This window comes from Otolemur garnettii, unplaced genomic scaffold (assembly GCF_000181295.1).
Source record: "Otolemur garnettii isolate 467f Iridium unplaced genomic scaffold, OtoGar3 scaffold00247, whole genome shotgun sequence".
In the NCBI taxonomy this organism is placed as follows: domain Eukaryota; kingdom Metazoa; phylum Chordata; class Mammalia; order Primates; family Galagidae; genus Otolemur; species Otolemur garnettii.
This window is the reverse complement of record NW_003852642.1, coordinates 141286-160308: the sequence shown is the minus strand read 5'-3', so window position 1 is coordinate 160308 and position 19023 is coordinate 141286. Positions and strand designations below refer to the sequence as shown.

Below are 19023 nucleotides of genomic sequence, written 5' to 3'. Positions count from 1 at the left end.
AAATCTGGAGCTCTAAACATTCCCAGCAGAAATTTCAATCTGAGCTACAGGAGGGCCTCTCCACTACAACAGGCCTCCAGGTTGATGCAGGGAGCTGCGTGGAGACTGTGCAGTGGCGTTGCTCCAGAGAGAAGACATAGTGGAGTCCTGCTGCCTCCTGAATCCTGGGCAGCTGGCACCATTCTGAGGTCTCAGCACCAAAGCACTACATCTACCTGGAAGCCTCCTCTATCCATTTTTGCCACCTGCCCATCATCCCTGCCAAGGCAGAGAGGGAATTCAGAATAAAGAACACATGTAAGGGCTGGGTGCACTGGCTCACACCTGTAATCCTAGCACTCTGGAAGGCTGAGGCAGGTGGATTGCTTGAGCTCACAAGTTTGAGAACAGTCTCAGCAAAAAATGAGACCCTGTCTCTACTAAAAAAATAGAAAACTGAGGCAAGAAGATTGCTAGAGCCCAAGACTTGGAGCTTGCTGTGAGCTATGATGCCATAGCACTCTACCCAGTGTGACAGCTTGAGATTCTGTATCAAAAAAAGAAAAAAAAATCACAAGTAAGAATAATGAAATTAATGGAATGTTAAAAACAAATACAAGGAAACCAAAGATAATAATTTAAGATATGAATGAAAATTTTACTAAAGAGATAATCTATAAATTATATGTATGACTGAAGCTCTGGAAATTAATTATTTACAAATTTCAAAATACAATGAAAAGTTTTAACAACAGACTAGACCAAGCAGAAGAAAAATTTTAGAGCTTGAAGACAAGGTTTGTGAATTAACCCAGTCAATCAAAAATTGAGGGAAAAGTATCAAGAAGAAATATGGGATCATGTAAAGCCCACAAAGATAAGAATCATAGATGTGTCTGAGGAAGAAGGAAAAAAAGCAAAAAGTATGGAAAACATATCAAAGGAAATAAAGGAAGAAAACTTCCATGATATTGCTAGAGATTCAGACATCCAGATACAAGAAGGACGTTGGAAACCAGAAAGGTTCATGGCAAAAAGGATTCCACCAAAGTTATAGTCATCAGTCTGGCCAAAGTCAAACTTCAGAAGAAAATTCTATAAGCTGCAAGATGAATGCATCAAGTATCTTCCAAAAGAAAACCCATCAGACTAACAGCAGACTTCTCAGCAGAAAACTTATAACCCAGAAGTGATTTGGATCCCATTTTTAGTCTTCTTAAACAGAATAACTGTCAGCTGAGAATTTTGTATTCTACAAAACAAAGTTTCATAAATGAAGGACAAATAAAGTCTTTCCCAGACAAGCAAACATTAAGGAAATTTGTCACCACTAGACCTGACCTTCAAGAAATGCTTAAAACAGAACAATTTTTACCTACCACTGCAAAAAAAAATTTTTTTGAATGTTAAAATTCACAGCTTTTCTAAAATAGTAACACAGGGGGAAAGCAAAGCAACTAGCAATCAAAATGATTTCCAAAACATTATCTCACATTCCATGTAAACACTCAGTGTAAGTACTCTCAATGCCCCCACTTAAATGTGATGGATTGTCTGAATGAATAAAATACACAACCTAAGTAAAAACTGTCTCCAAGAAACCTATTCAAATTGGAGAGATTACCATAGACTCGAGGTAAAGGGGTGGAGGGAAAAGACCATGAAAATAGAAACTAAAAGCAAACAAGCATGTCTATTTTTGTAAGAAATAAAATAGACTTTAAATCAACAATGGCACAAGAAGACCAAAAAATGAATAATTGTATAAGGGTAAAGGGACCAACTCAATAAGCAGTTATAACAAACTGAAATATATATGTACCTAATGCAAGAGCTTCCAGAATCATAAAACAAGCTGTACTAGATCTAAGAAAAGAAAGAAACAGCCACATCATAATAACTGGGACTTTAAAGCTGCAATAACAAACCTGGACAGGTAGATCATCAAGGCAGAAAATCAGCAAAGAAAAATTGGCTTAACCACAACTGTAGAATCCAGCAGGCATTTACAGAACATCCTACCTACAGACTCACACACTTTTTTCATCAGCACATGGGACATCTTCCAAGATAAATCATAGGGTAGGCCACAAAATATGTTTCAATAAATTTAGAAAAATTGAAATCACACTATGGATCTCCTCAGACCCCAGTGAAATAAAACTAGAAATCAATCCCGTGAGGAACTCTCAAAAGTACACAAATACATAGAAGTAAAACCACCTACTGCTGAGCAGTCCTTGGGTCAATGACAAAACAAAAATGAAAATCAAAAACTTTCTGATTGAGTTAATATAGTCACGTGTCACTTAACAGAGACATGTTCGGAAAAATGTATCATTTAGGGGATTTGGTCATTGTGTGAACATCAGAGTGAGCCCACACACACCCAGATGGCACAGCCTACTACCACACACGCAGGCCATATGCTGTAGCTTGTCACTGCTGGGCTACAAACCAGTGTGGCAGGTTACTGTTCTGAAGAATGTAGGCAACTGTACCACAATGGCATTTGCCCATCTAAATACATCTAAACATTTAAAAGGTACAGTAAAAATGTGGCATTATAATCTTATGGGCCCACCATTGAAGTGCTATGTGGTACATGCTTGTATTAAATTTACTCCATAAAACTACTTAAATCCAACATTTAAGAACAAGGTAAAATGTTCACTAATTGATGAATAGATAAATGTAGTATAGCCACACAATGGACTATTATTCAGCCTTAAAAAGGGATGAAGTACTGATACACGCTGCAACATAGAGGAACCCGGGAAATGCTTTGGTAAGTGAAATAAGTCAGACACAAAAGTGTCTAAACTTTCCCATTCATTTGCATGGTATATCTAGACTAGGCAAATTCACAGAGACAGAAAGTAAGTAAGAGGTTACTAGGAGCTGGGGAAGGGATGTGGGGAGTTATTGCTTTGTGGTTACAGAGTCTTTGTTTGGGTCATGAACAGTTTTGGAAATAGTGGTAAAGGGAGCACAACTTATTGTGAATGTAATTAATGCCACTGAATTGTACACTTAAAATGGTTAAAATGGTAATCTTTATGTTACATGTTTTTTATCACAATAAAAAAATTTTCAAACCAAAAAACAAAATTTCAAATTGAATGATAATGGCAGCCCAAACTTCAAAAATCTCTGGGATACAACAAAAGAAATGCAAAGAGGGAAGTTCACAGCCCTAAATACCTATGTCAAAAAGACAGAAAAGTCACAAATTAATAACCTAATGCCACGCCTCAACAAATTAGAGAAAGAAGAACAAACTCAAAGCTAGAAGAAAAGAAGTAACAAAGATCAGAGCTGAAATAAATGAAATTGAAACCCACAGAGTAATGGAAAGGACCAATGAAACAAAAAGTTCGTTCTATGAAAAGATAAATAAAATCTATAGACTACTAACTAGATGAACCAGAAACGTAAAAGTAAGGTTTCAAGTAAGCTCAATCAGAAATGAAAAAGGAGATAGTACAACTTACACCACAGAAATACAAATTATTATCTAAGACTACTATGAAAACCTCTATACACACAAACTAGAAAATCTAGAATTGAATAAACTTTTGGAAACATACGACTCCGAACGCAAAGACGCTCAACCTGAAGGGAGAAGGGACGGGGGGGGCGGGGGGGGCGGGGGGGGCTTATCGTTAATAATAAGAGAGTTGACGAATTTTTTAGATTGGAAAATTTCACTCCAGTGATTAATTTGACGTTATGAGATCTTCCCACAAGGGGGCGCTCAAGTCAAGTAGGCGGGCAAGTCACAACTCCTTGAACCTAATTAAACTCAAGTTTCCATATTCCTGGCATTCAAAGATGCCTTTTTTTCTTTTTAATATTTATTTCGAATTAATACGACGGTACATATGATTAGATTACATTGTTTGAAGAAATACTACGTTCCACTGTTTCGTGTCATCAAAAGGGGCAAAGTTCAATTTATTATTTAGATAATAACTTTAAAAAACATTAAAGAAAAGATACCCTGAAGTACACCTGACCCTGGAGGAATTGTAGACATACCTTTGTGTTTAGAAAATGTTAAAAGATTGAGTGAATTTTTAAACAGGTCGCGTGTCACCCTGTGAGTGTTACTTTGGGACCACAGTAACGGTCTCATGTTACATACATGACCTGGAAGTCAAGTGAGCTCTTGAAGCTGGTAGAGTATTATTGTATGTGTCCACAGCCCATTAATTCTCTCAGTCTCCTGAAGGACTATTCCACAGCTTTCCCTCTAACTTTAATACACCCCCTTTCTTCTCCTCAGTCTGAACCAATGACTCCACTTTATATTCATAGAGAAATCATGAACCAATCAGAAAAGAAATGTCAGCAAACTCTCATCACCCTACCTCTCCCTAGCTCCAGCATCTATACATACGTGGTCAGCCTCCCTGCCTGTTACCATGGACTCCTGCTCCCTGCAAAGTATCTTGCTACTATCTGAAGTCAATACCTGTACCAGATCACACATGGTCCTTCGCAACTTTCCCTATTCCCTTCATCATGAATACATCCCATTATTTTTTGCATATTAATTCTTTTTCTCTTAACTGCACTTCTTTGTCAGCAACTTTTTCCACCAGTTTCTTCCTAATCAAAGAAAAATACATTGAGAGAATTATTGTACCTGCTGTCCCTAAGTCCTTTTCCCCAGTCTATCTAAAACTGTACCAGGCATGACTCCAACCACCCCACCTTGACAATATTGCATCTGCCAACATTGCAAATCACTTCAGTTCTCATTGATTATTCCACTATTTCTTTCATGTCAACAGTAGTAGAAATACTTGATCATTCTAATTCCTCATACACTTTAGTGACTGGGTTTCCAATTTACTATGGTTTCTTGGTTTCACTCCTACCTCACAGGTCGCACCTTCTCATTCGCCGTTGTGCGTCTGCCTTTCTCCCTGACCTCGTAGTATTGTACTTCCCAGGGCTCAGTCCTGGGTTTACTTCTTTTCTTTTGTCAATCCATACTGCTTCAATAGATGCCCCAATTCCACAGTTTTAAGTGTTATCTACATGATGAATATTCTCGAGTTTATAATTTCCATTTCAGACCATGTTCCATTACAGACTCACATGCCTGACTGCCTGCCCAAATCTCCACATTATTGTTTAATAAAAATATAAATGCATGATGAACTCCTGATTCCATGGCCCCTCACAACCATCACACCTCCACATTTCTTTTGTGGGATTTCTCTTCTCTGTTGATGGCAACTCCATTCCATCAATTTCTCAAATCTAAAACCTTTAAGTCACTGCTATGACATGAATGTTGGTGTCCATCCAAAACTCTTATGCTGAAGCTTAGCCCCCATGGTAATGGTATTGAGAGGTAATTGAGTTATCAGAGTGCCCTAGACACGGGTAAGATTACCACCTTTTTAGAAGGACTTGAGGGAATGAACTTATCCTGTTCTGCCATGTGAAGATACTGAGAAGGCCCCATCTATGAGGAATGGGCCCTTACCAGACGCTGAATATGCTGGTTCCTTGATCTTGGGCTTCCCAGTCTCAAAGACTGTGAGAAATAAATTTCTGTTGTTTACAAATTACCCAAGGTAGGTAATTACCAGTCTAAGGTATTTTGCTATAGCAGAAATGAACTGAGACACACACTTCTCTATGCTTTCTCATCCCTCACATCCAATCTGATATGAAATTCTGCTTCATTTGCCTTCAAAATATACCCATAACTTGCCATTTCCCGCCATCTTCACTAGCACTGCCCAAATGGGAGTCACATTTAGTTCTCTCCTGGATCACTGAATATCACCCCCAGCTCAAACCCCTGAAAATTGAGGCAGAAGAGGGCACCCTTTTGAAGTACTTACATAAATTGGAATTTTATGAAATGTTTTTGTTGATAAGAAGGTTGAGTCAACGGTGGAAATGCCATGGCAGAAGCTAAGCCCTTAACCTCAAAAAGAGGCCTGGGCTGGAGTAGTTATCTGGGAATCTTTGGCAGGGTAGCAGAGTATGTCCGTGAAAACTGGGTCAGATGTTGCTAATGGATGTCATAAGATGAGAACAAGCAAGGACTATTGAATTTAATGACACAGGGGTCATTGGTGTCCTCGAGAAGAGCATTTTCAGAAAGTATTAGATATTGAACATGACCCAAAGGGGCTGAAAGAGAATGGAAGGAGAGAAATACAGGAAACAAGAATCAGAGCAATCTTTTGAGTTTTGCTACAAAGGAGGGAGGATGAAAAGGGGGACTAGCTGATAAAGGAAGTAGGTCAGTGCAAGATGTTTTCAAAGAAAAGAGAGATTTTTAAAACTGCTTCTGTGCTGATGTAAATGATCCAGTAGAGATGGAACGCAGATGAAAGAAGAAACAGAGGAGAGGCCCTTAGATCAAAGCCCCTGTGTGTGCAGTGAGGAGATGACCTCAGTCCTGTGCACAGGGAAAGTGGTTTAGATTGAGGCACATGACCCAGGCAGGAAGCAGCGTATAAGTAAATGGAGGCTGGAAGATTGATGTTGCACGTATATTCATAAAGGTCTGTGGAAGTTCTCTTCAGACAGCTTAAGTTTTCTTGGTAAAATGGGAAGAAAGTTCATCTTTTGGTTCCCATTAAGTTTGATATTTGAAGTCGCTTTCTAGGCTGACATCTGTCTTCAAATCAAAGTATCCTCTATTCCTACTTTGCAATACCTTTGAATCATGAATGGTAGTAAAGTTTTCAAATTCTGTTGAATGACCATATTATTCACAAACTAGTATTACGAGTGGCAATTTTCTATAAAAAAAAATTAAGACCAAGATATGTTTCAGAAGTCAGAGCGTTAAAAAAAATGTCAGGCATGGAGCACATAGGTAATGTGTTTAATTAGTAAACCTATTTAATGGGAATAAATTTTGTATAGAACACAGAAAAAAAGAAAGTTTTGAAATCTGACTGCTAATAATTTCAGCATGAATGATCAGAATAGCTCTTATCTATGCAACAGAGGATGTAGATTCAGGGCCTAATTCTGACACTATAAAACTTATCAAACAGCTTACAACTATTTAAGGGTAGGTATCTCACTGTGATCCTTCTACTTCTTTAATTTCACAACCAAACTAAGAAAGTGGTCATCATGATTCCTATTTCAAAACAAGTTATCAAATCTGTAGAACCTGTTGTTCTGCTTGCAGGATGAAGAAATGTAAAATGAACCCAGGTATTAAATCTAAATTACTGTAAGACACTAGTAAATATTACGCTCTACTGGGTAGAGAGATCATCATGTTACTGAAGAACAGAGCTTAGCTATGCAACAAATCATTGCAAGGGTGAGACGATCTGGATTTGTGCTTGAGGAGCAGTAGCTCAGCCTGGCTTCAGAGGAGCTCTGCCCCTGGGAAAGTCTAATCACTGCAGGGGGATGGGGATTTCTGGTACTGTGCTTAGCTCCTCAATCGGTGGAGACTCAGCCTCATATGGCTGGAATGATGGAAGCTGGCACAGTGGGTGCCAGCCACATACACACAGAGCTGGTGGGTTTGAATCCAGCCCAGATCTGCCAAACAACAAGGACAACAACAACCAATAACAATAATAATAAATGCCAGGCATCGTGGCAGGCACCTGTAGTCCCAGCTCCTTGGGAGGCTGAGGCAAGAAAATTGCATAAGCCCAAGAGTTTGAGACTGCTGTGAGCTGTAACAACATGGCACTCCACCAAGGGTGACATAGTAAAACTCTGTCTCCAAAAAAAAAAAAAAAGAAAGAAAAATGGCACTCTGCCTTCTTATAGCCCAGGCCCATTACCCAAAGGGGAATATGTTATTAATGATGTTTCTTCTAACCTGTCCTGGTTGTATGATTAATATTTATGATTACAAATTATACCTCAAGGATATTTTTCTGACTTTTATTTTCTGGTTTCCATAAAAGATGATAAACCTTCTCAAAGCAAGAATTATATTTATTCATTCATACCATAAAACCAGTTATTAGGATATTACCCATCACCTGGCATGTGCTTAATAAATATTGGCTGGATAGAAGTCTAAAAAAGACTTAGAGGTTTAAATATATTTGTAAATAAGTATAAAGAAAGGAATTAGGAGGATAAATACATATATGCAATGTTCCCTTTTGTCTTAGAATAGAAATGACGTTTTCTCAGTCATTTACCCTTATTCCTGGAACATCCAAAAATCCCAACAATCTTAATACATAGTGAACTACAAATCATTTCGTCTAGTTTCTGTTGGAATGTTTTATTCTCCTCAGCAATTGCAAATTATCATTTTTATTAGATGGAGTACTAATTACATCATCCTCCAGGCTTAGACTTTATGAGAAAAGGTTCTATCTCTTACAAATTTGAGAAGTCATGCATAAACTAGAACACACAGTCACCACAAAAGCAGGTTCTCCATGCCCTAACATTACTGTTTAATCAAGTTTAATCAAATTATGGAAGAAGTTGTTCCAGATCACCACTGAGCTTGAGAAAGGAAACAGTCAAGAGTATTTCAGTCATAGAAGCATTGATTCATGAAGTCTTATTCAGCAACATAGAATGACACATATTTTCCATGTGCATAGAAGAGCATTGCTGCTAAAATATATTACTACATTCAAAAAGGCTCCAACAAACTTGGCCTCATCTTTCTTGAAGGACAAAGTGAATCATTAAGACCACAAACAAATTGCTTATGTGCAGACACAAACTTACCAAAAACAACTGTGTTTCATTTAAAGAAAGTAGTACTAAGATTTGTAAGACCTAAATTCCAATCTGTAGCTGAAATTCTTGGATGTATGACCTGAGGCAAGCTAATTAGTAAACCTTCAATTTACTTCTCCATAAAATAGGAGCAATAATATTGAGACTACTGATTTAATACATGTATTAAACACCCTAAAGTAAATGTATCTGATAGGTAATAAAATGTTAATTTAATGAAAATATATGTAACACATCTATGGAACAAGAGCTTGGATACTTATCACATTCCTTTTGTCGAGATTAAATAAAGGAATGCTTACTCGTGTTGCTTCAAATGACTTCTTATGTCTTGGTAAGGAAAATAAGCAAAATCAAACAAAAACCTTTTTTTCTGATCAAGAAAAACTATGAGCCAAGAGGATATTTAAGAAAATAAGAAGAAATTAAGAGTACTTTCAAAATTTCTACTTTATTTTTTGTGCCAAGAAAACAATTTAGAGATGGATTGTGAATTGGTTTTTCCTCTTTTAGTGAGTTTCTCTTTTTCCTTCTGGTGACTCATGGTACCAGGAAAAGGAAAGGAAAGGAAAAGAAAGGAAGAGAGAAAGAAAAGAAAAGAAGGAAGGACGGGAGGGGAAGAAGAAAAGTAGGGAGGGAGGGAAATAAATCAACAGTGGTTCTTTCATTCTTTAATTTTCCTCCCTCCATATATCCACGAAGAATTTCTAGCTTGTTATTTGCTTTATCACAGGCCAAGCAAAACTTTTAAAATTCTGAGATTAAGATTCTGTGGAAAAGTCATTATCATCCAAGGAACATATGTATGAAGAATTTATTAAAGTGACACTGGAGAAAAACATACTCTACAGTCATCAAACTAGGGATTTCCAATTGTTCTTTTCATTGTATATCCAGTCTTAGTAAACATGTTAAAAACTATCAAAATCACCTAGCAAAAGGCCTAGCCACAAGCAAATGCTCAATGATGTTAGTTTCTGGGAAGATTTTATTTGCTTCTTGGTTTGGTTCTTCTCAATGATCTACAAAATTCATTAATTCTCTTGAAGTGTTTACCACAGATGATATATGTATGTATATCACTCTCTTGGCTTTATGCACAGACTGTGCTTCTCGTCTTCAACAGACTCCTCATGGCATTTTTCACCTCTGCGTTTCTCACTGTGTAAATTATAGGATTGAACATGGGAGTGAGGATTGCAAAGAACACAGTCACCAACTTGTCCACAGAGTAGGTGGCCACAGGACGCATGTAGGTGAATATGCAAGACACAAAGAAGAGAACCACCACAGTAAAGTGGGAGCCACATGTGGAAAGGGCTTTGCGTCGTCCTTCAGAGCCATAGGATTTAAGCGACCTCAGGATGACTATGTAGGAGATGAGAAGCAAGGAAAAGATGAGCAAGCACATGGCTCCACTGTTGGCTGCCACCACCATCCCAAGTCTGTAGGTGTCTCTGCAGGCAAGTTTCAACAATGGGAAGAGATCGCACATGAAATGGTCAATGACATTGGGACCACAGAAGGGCAGGTTGACCATGAAGAGAATCTGCACAGTGGCATGCAGGGTCCCTCTCACCCAGGCTACCACAACCAGGAGGTGGCAGAGCCCCTGTCTCATGATGGCTGTGTAGTGCAGGGGCTTGCAGATGGCCACGTAGCGGTCATAGGCCATGACAATGAGGAGGATGATCTCTGATCCCCCCAGCAGGTGCTCCACAAAGAGCTGAGTCAGACAGCCACCCAAAGAAATTGTTCTCCTCTGGTAGATCAGGTCAATGATCATCTTGGGGGTGGTGACAGAGGTGTAGGAGGCATCTATGAAGGACAAGTAAGTGAGAAAGAAGTACATGGGAGCTGAAAGTGTGGGGCTGAGAGAGATGGTAATGACAATGAGCAGATTGGCCAGCACAGTAAATAGGAAAATGAATAAAAAGACAATAAAGAGTATTTTCTGTAGGTGTGGATTCTGTGTGAGTCCCAAGAGAATAAATTCAGTCACATTGTTGGGAGACATTGTTGAGAGACAAGAGGTGATTCATTCAGAAAGCAAGACTTTCCAGAGGACTGAATTAACCTACAAGAGATAAAGATAGCTAATCAATCATGGAAGAATTATAGTCTGAATTTCACAGTACATAGGTAGAGTAGTCCCTGTAATCATGAAGCATGCCTTTGTCACACCTCAGTAAGGTAATTGCTTTGATTATTCTTTTTCACATCTTCCAAGATGCTTTCCATCTCTTCAGATGCCTAATTTCTGTCCCCTATAAAATATCTGTAGGGAAACAGCTCATATATCCTTTACTAAAGATTTTCTGGCTGAACACATGAGATCTGGATTCTCCTCATTCCAGTTCCATGTTACGTTGCTAGCTTATTCCACTGGCCCTATGCTTCTGAGCCCTCTACATCAGTGAGTTTACAAATATCTGTGACATTTATTTTGTAAGCTGTAGAGTGTTTCACAGAGGTAAGAGTTATTTCCTCCTCCTAGAAAATTTACATTTGAACCCAGAGCTCTAAAGGAAAGAAAGGCATAGCCAAGAAATATCTATCATAACCAGCAGATGAGGGAAATATATGTCATTGGAGACACTCTTTTCAGGGACCCTCCATGACATATGAACATCATGTCTCCCTTCCTCAATGTGCCTGTCTCTCAGCAGAGTGTCTTCCATGTCTGGTACCAATTAGGTGATGAATAAATGCTTGGTGAATCGCCCTACTTCCTACATCCCTTTGTTAGAATACACACACTTCCCCAGCCCATAAACCTAGGAACTCAAGTACTCTCATCCTCCTACTCTGTTTAATCTCTTCTACTAGAAACATTAATAAGCCTTTGAAAGAAGAGTCCATTCCAATTTAATAGTTTCTAGCATATATTATAGGGTGAGTATGAAATATAATATATATATTATAGGGTGAGTATGAAAATATTAATTGCCTCCAGGAAAGAGTAGGTTATTGGGTGATTTGATTTTTGAGATAATTATAAGGTTTATATTTAATTTAATCAACATTATATATTCTTCAAAATTATGTTCCACATATAGTTTAACATAGTATTACTCAGTAAATTTACAGCCTCAACAGACTAGGATAAAAATATTCTTAAGAAGTTTTCAGTCCATGAAAATCTATCAAGCAAAAGAAACCCTTATTGTCGAAGCTTTAAAAATAGAGACAATGTTGAAAACAAAGAAAAGACTGCTAAATAAGGTAGATAAAGTACTACATATACATAAAAATGCACAAACATATATAGAAATCTCTGAATTATTCTGAGTATGTATTTCATGTGTTCATTCCACAAATATTTATTGGTTACTTACTATGTATATTAATGTATGCTTGTCCATATAGTCATAAAAATTTCCCTTTCAAAGTTACTTTGGTAACCCATCCTCTGACATTTTATTACACTTATTACAGCAACAACTTATTACAGCAAGAATTAGTCTATCCACAAGTTAAATAATCCTCATACTCTTGTGTGTCTGCTACACATTCTCATGCGTTTTCCTATCCTCCTATAACATCTATTATAAATCACTCTTGGTTTAGGATATTGCATTAACAGAATAGGGAAAATCAATCTGAAGACATAAATTTCCCAAAGAAATGAAAAGAGAAAACATAAATGTAACAAAAGTTCTCTGTTGGGAAAAAAAAATGTTTCTGTTCCTTTGAAAGATGAATGGATAAGAAAAGGGTATGAGGGGAGAGGGAGGGATACCGGCGTGCTCTAACCTAAGGGTATATGGCACCTTTCCTGGGTAAAGGGTGCAACTACCACTTGGACTCTACCTAACAAATGCTAACAATGTAACCTAATTATTTGTACCCTCATATTAATCTGAAATTAAAAAAGAAAGATGAATGGATAAAGCGATGTTTTAATTATCCAAGATGAAAATATGATACATACATGAAAATGAAGTGTAGCAGCTTCATTACATTCCCATATCTCGAGGTCCACTCTCAAACAGATCTGAAAAGAGGGCGATGTATGTAAAGTAAGACATAATCAATAAAAGTGTTCTAGAAATAATTGTGCCAGAATAGAAATCACTTTGTCTTTCTCCTTTGATTTCTCAACACTCTAAGTAAATCCTGAAGGAAAACATTTTTAAAAGATAATAATATTATTATGTACAAATATGCTCAACATAATTATTGAGAGGTGTGGAAAATTAGAAACTGCATGAAATATCCAACATCAGAGAAACTGATGAGTAAATCACAGCACACCTTTTGGTAGTTATTAATAGTAATTTTTTTAAATTTTTCTAAGATCATAGGAAAATTTTTAGGTTGTAATATTAAGTGGAAAATATTGGAACAGGTATGAATATATCATACAATTCAAAATAATTTATATATATATCAATAAGGAAAAAAGACTCTATAATATTTTTGCTTCTAAATTGATAGGATTGTAACTGATTCTATTTATTTTTATGCTTGCCATGCTGAAAAAGAGACTTAAACTTCAGAATGAAGGGGATGAGGGATGATTTTTAAGGTCCATTAATTCTGAGATTCTATATTATATGATTTCAAAAGGGAAGAAAGGAAAGGAAGAGGAAGGGAGTGAAGGAAAAAAGGAAGGAAGGTATGAAGGCAGGAAGGAACAAAGAAAGGAAGAGAAAGAAAAGAAAGGAAAGACAGAGAGAAGAGAAAATTTACCTATCAACTTGTCTGCATAGCTCTGTGGTGGTCATGGTCCCAGACAGCTACTGGTTAACCAAGAAAGAAATAAGGTTGTAAGATTTGAAATGCCAACTAGCTCAACTAGCTCATCAACAGGAAGTCATTGTTGATTTATAAAGGGCATCTTTGGATAATGTGTTTCTTTTGAGCCTTAAAGTACCATCACATGTCCTGTTTCAAGGAAAATTCTGCTAAGTTTCTTACCTGTGGTTAATTAGACCTCAGGGGTATATCATTATCATTATTAGCAGACCCTGCCCACAGTCCAATTATTTCACATTGTTTGACTGAACATTAGGGGAGAACTTTTTAATCTTTAATTCATCTTTAGTTTTTAACTCCTTCCATAGGTCTGCATGAAGGATGAGTCAAAACAAAACCACCAACCATTTATGAATGTGGATATTTGTAACCAATGGACCTAATATTGAGTCTAGATATTTGGTATTGTATGAACTAAACATTCAGGTGAGCAACTATCTGAATTTACTAATTTTTGATACAATATTTCATTTATCAACCCATCCTTCAGAGTTATCATAATTTGTAAATATCCATTTCAAGTGGACATCAAGTGATAGTGACAACCCCTATGATAGCAGCATCATGTCACACCAGATTTATTTTATAATATTTCATGGCATTATTCACAGTGCTTCATGCCAATTCTGGAATTAAATTAACATAAGTATAAAAATAATTACATGTGCAATATAATATTCAGAGGAGGAAATGTTTTTATCTTACCTATTTAAATTTAATCTAACAGTATCTCTATGGAATGGAAAAGAGACAGGCATCAGTATTTCCACTTTATGACATGGAAATCTTAGCCAGGAAGTTAGTACTTCATCTGCCAAAGCAAGACTGGAAGCCAAGCCTGGTAAATCCTGGGCCAAGAAACCTATTCTCAGATTATTATTTTGCAATTAGTGTGTCATGACATTTTTATGCTATCACCAATTGTGAAGCATATCAGAATTATCTATTTAAAAAAACACAAATATTTGAAATTATTTTAAAAGAAACTGAATTCAATTCAGGAATGTTTCTATGTGGAACTACATTTACTTGCTCTTGTTCAAATATGCTTTCTAAAATTTAAAGAAAAGGTATTTTGAAATACACTCTATTGTACATAATGCTGGATTGGCTTGAGAAAATGTAATCACTGTGAACAGCATGTGTTATGGCAAAAAAAAGTTTAAGAAATCTGAGACCACATCACTAACCCAGGTTGATAAGACACTGGAGTGCCATGATAGCAATTTTTGATGGTAGGTGACAAAGAACATTTGAATGAGGTTTGAAACTATCTAAATGACGGTTATAAACATAGATTTTGCTAAATTGTCATCTGTGAAAATGTCTTGATCTTGTCTTACATCTCTCGAGTGAAAGCACAAAGCCAGATTGAAAAATTAGTATGCGCTTACTAGGTAATTATTTCCAAATTCAAGAAAGACTATAATCTATTCACAATGGCCCATTAAGCAGCCATCCAGCCTCTGCTTCAGTAGCCATGGTGGTGATTAGAGAAAGCACTTTGGAACCCCTGTGCCTGTCCAGTTGAGCTCCTCAGACCCTAGACTAGCATGAACATGGAAAAAGGACAGACCCTATAAAGTTACATCCCAGTCAGTGAGGGCTGAACATGAAGATAACTTTTTAAAAGAGGTTTAACAAGAGGAGCAAGATGGCAGACTAGAGTCAGCTACTTTGCAGCAGTGTGGTGAGATAGGGGAGAAAGGACTCCAGGCATCTCTGGCTGGTGGGCTTTGCCCGGAAACATCCCTTCAGGAGTATAGGGAGGCAGCAGGAGATTTCAGGAAAGAAAGAGGTCAGAAGCAGTGGAAAGGAGCACAAGGGTGAGTACTTGCATGCCAGCAGAGGCCAGCTGGTGCAACAACAGCAGCTGTGCCACTTTCCTTGGGAGAGCTTGGGCAAACTAGAGAGTGATCTTGAACAGCACCCAGGGGCCAGGACTGAGCCACCAGGTGGAGTGAAGATCTCATTGTTGAGCTGCAGACTGGGCACAGCCATTGTGGGAAGGCTGCCTTTCAACCTTCCAGCACTACAGGATCCTCATGTGAGGCTGGTTCTGGTGCACCTGTTAAGATGGGCAGCCACTAGTGGGGAGATTTGAGGAACACATGCTTTCCTAGGAAAGCCACAGCATGGCCCAGGGACATGGTTTGGAAAGGTTGAGGTGTGTCTACTAAGCAGGCTGAGGAGAGCTTCCGGCTCCCCATCCTGTGGGGACTGAGGGCAAAGAAGTCAGCAAAAGCTTCCAGTCTCCATCTTATACAGCTGAATCAGCATCATGATTAGCACCTCATACCACAGAAGATCACCTGTTGCCCAAGAAACATATGGCAAGATATATTTTTTTTTCCCAATTTTGGCATCTAAAGTTATCTGACCACAACCTCATGAGACACTCTGAGCCAAAATTATCCAGCTAAGCTGCTCACAAATTTATGAACCACAAAACACATCTGAAATAATAATGAAGTTATTGTTGGGGTAATTTGTTGCACAGCAATAGTAGTAGTAATAACACACACACAAGTATCAGCTTGTGAATAAACAGTCTGAGCAAAGGAGAAAACTAGAAAATAGAATAATTGTTATATAGATATATTACATATAAAAGTGGTGCTATTGTAGGGTAGTGTAGTGAAAAATTTAATGATTATTCAATAAATGTGGCAGGAAATTTTAGTTATTTTTATGGTAAGAAAGCAAAGTATATTTCTACCTCGTACCTTACCTGAATAGTCAAACCTCATAAAGGTTAAAGAAGTTAATGTGAAGAGCGAAAATTTGAACTTTTAGAGAAAATGATCTTCATATAAAACTCAGGGAAGGAAAGAACTTTGAGACGGATGTGGAAAAGACTCTTCCTGAGTCCAGCTTCCTCATCTCTGCAGGTTGAATTTGGTGGTGAATCCTTGATCTCAACTGTTTCCTCCAGTATTCAGATGCCAGATTCTTCAATTCTAATAAGCATAAAGTTTCTAATTCTCTGTATTAGATTGCTTTTTATTAAAATGCCTAGAGTATATTTTATTTCTTTCACTAAAGAAAAAATACAATTTTATGGCTGGTTTTAATTCAACTCAAGTTGTTGACCTATGGGAGTCATTGCTAACTACACTAAGGAAATGTTTTATAAACTGATAAAAGGATGAAGAAAAAGAGCAACTTTTTGTTTTAGTATATATGTTGTAAAATGACTTTTCAACAAGGCAATATATAATACAAGAGCCTTTAAAAATTAACATTGTAATACAACATTAGTTCTCCAAATCTACCATAGAGTAGTTATAAACAAAGATACTGTTGGTTTATCACATAAGTCAATGAGAGTGTATAGTTTAAAAAGAATGAGAAAGACATTCATTGTGTAAAACAAAAAAAAAATCTGTTCTCAAAATGTTTAACTTTCATTGTGTTTTAAAAAGTGTACCTAGAGCATTTAATTTAGTATGGATAGATTCTGGGTACTGTACCTGTGATATGAGTGATAAATGTATATTTCAACACAGGAAGAGGACTGTTTATCTAGATAGAGAGAGAGTGCGGTTGAACCCTTTTCTGTCCAAAATTAGTCAGATGCTGCCAAATGTTGCCTGGAATTTTTAACTCTATAACATTTCCCCTTAGATTTATCCTCAGTTATGAATATATTCTATGAAACTTTAAATCAATTAATCAGATCAAGACATTTATTTTCACTGTTAGATTAACATTTTTATATTGTAAATTTTTAAGTTTAAAATATCAGTCTTTTTGACTAAAGGCAACGAGTTCTATGTGTATTAGGTCATATTTCTATGTGTGATGAAGGTACCATAATCCTCAAATAATAGATTTTTAATGATCTCACCACAAAAAAAAATGTTGGTTAGGTGATGGATATGTTAATTAGCTTGAATAAGTATTTCTGTAATCTATATGTAGAGATCAATACATCACATTATACCTCATAAATATGCATAATAATTATTTGTCAATTAAAAATAAATCAAAAGAAAATAAGAAAAAATTTTCATTTTTTTAAAGAAATGGACTGAGCACAGTGGCTCATGCCTCTAATCCTAGAATTCTTAGAAACCAAGGAAATAAGAGGCTGGTTGCTTGAGGCCAGGAGTTCCAGACCAGAAACTCCTAAAAAACAGTGATATCTTGCCTCTACCAAAAACATAAAAACTAGCCAGGCATGGTGGCATAATTAGGAGGCTGAGGCAGGAGGATCACTTGAGCCTAGGAGTTTGAGATTGCTATGAGCTGTGAGGACCACACTGTCCCCCAGCCAGCACAAAAGAATGAGACCTTATTTCTAAATAAATGAATAAACAAACTTGAAATAAAATTAAAAAGTGTTGTCCATGAAAGAACCTTAACACAGTATGATTACACAAAGAGTCGAAAGAATTAAACCTATACAATTATTTTGGTCTCTAAGGGATATAACATATTCCACACTGATAAATATTAATTCGTGGAGCTGCTTCAGAATGAATAGGCTAAATCACCAAAATAGAATGATAACTAAATGGAATAACTGATACGGAAACAGTTCCTTGCTTCTATGAAAAAATGAAAATCAGAGAGAGAGATACAGCCATCATCCTGCCACGGTCACTTTTTTATGCCACAGTTTCCTCATGGCAGTTTTCATTTCTGCATTCCTTAGCGTGTAGATTAGAGGGTTCAGCATGGGGGTTATGAAAGTTAAAACCACAGTCATAAATTTATCCACAGGAAGCGTAGAACTGGGCCTTGCAAACAGAAAGATACAGGGAACAAAAAATAAAATGACCACAGTGATGTGGGACGCACAGGTGTAGAAGGCTTTGTGTTTCCCTTCTGAACTCTGAGCCCTCAGAGAGTGTAATATGACCCCGTAGGAAAGTAGGAGAATGAGGAAAGTGACAGTGCAAATTGCCCCTCCGTTGGCTATCAGGGAAAGTCCAAGGTGGTAGGTATCGGTGCAGGCAAGTTCCAGTAAGGGATACATATCACATAGGAAGTTGTCAATGATATTGGGTCCACAGAAAGGGAGCTGATAAATAAGAAGAAATTGAACTAATGAATGAAGGAAGCCTCCAAGCCAGGCCACCAACAGCAGGAGAACACACAGCCTGCGATTCATGATGATCAGGTAATGAAGAGGTTTACAGATGGCCACGTATCGGTCATAGGCCATCACCACCAAAAGAATGACTTCAGTGCCAGCAAACAAATGATCCAGAAAAACTTGAGCCATGCAAGCTTGGAAGGAAATGGTCTTTCTCTCAGAAAGCAAGTCTGTGATCATTTTGGGGGCAATGGCAGTGGAATAGACAGTATCTATAAATGATAAATAAGACAGAAAAAAGTACATGGGGGAACCCAGGGACGGGCTGGCTGTGACGGTCACGATGATGAGCAGGTTGCCCAGCACCGTCGCGGTGTAGATGAGCAAGAATGTGACAAACAGAACTTTCTGACCAGCGGGGTCCTGTGTGAGCCCCAGGAGCACAAATTCAGTCACGTTGTTCCTCCTTCCCATGCGTTCCTCTAAAGGTATTGAATTCGGGTGTCAGAGCCTGC

At 37.4% G+C, this 19023-nt stretch overlaps 2 protein-coding genes across 2 annotated transcripts; both read right to left on the bottom strand.

The window, feature by feature from the left end:
- Nucleotides 1-9796: 9796 nt before the first annotated feature.
- LOC100956133 (olfactory receptor 140-like) lies at nt 9797-10720 on the bottom strand. The gene has a single exon (XM_003802415.1). It carries the CDS (start codon nt 10718-10720, stop codon nt 9797-9799), a length of 924 nt encoding a protein of 307 aa, XP_003802463.1.
- Nucleotides 10721-18055: 7335 nt separating this feature from the next.
- On the bottom strand, nt 18056-18982 carry LOC100955826 (olfactory receptor 4A15). Its single transcript, XM_012813164.1, has one exon. It carries the CDS (start codon nt 18980-18982, stop codon nt 18056-18058), a length of 927 nt encoding a protein of 308 aa, XP_012668618.1.
- Between the last annotated feature and the right edge of the window lie 41 nt (nt 18983-19023).

Bases quoted from the DNA above. Each gene is read 5' to 3' on its own strand.
- LOC100956133 (XM_003802415.1), bottom strand. From the start codon at position 10,720: ATGTCTCCCAACAATGTGACTGAATTTATTCTCTTGGGACTCACACAG.
- LOC100955826 (XM_012813164.1), bottom strand. From the start codon at position 18,982: ATGGGAAGGAGGAACAACGTGACTGAATTTGTGCTCCTGGGGCTCACA.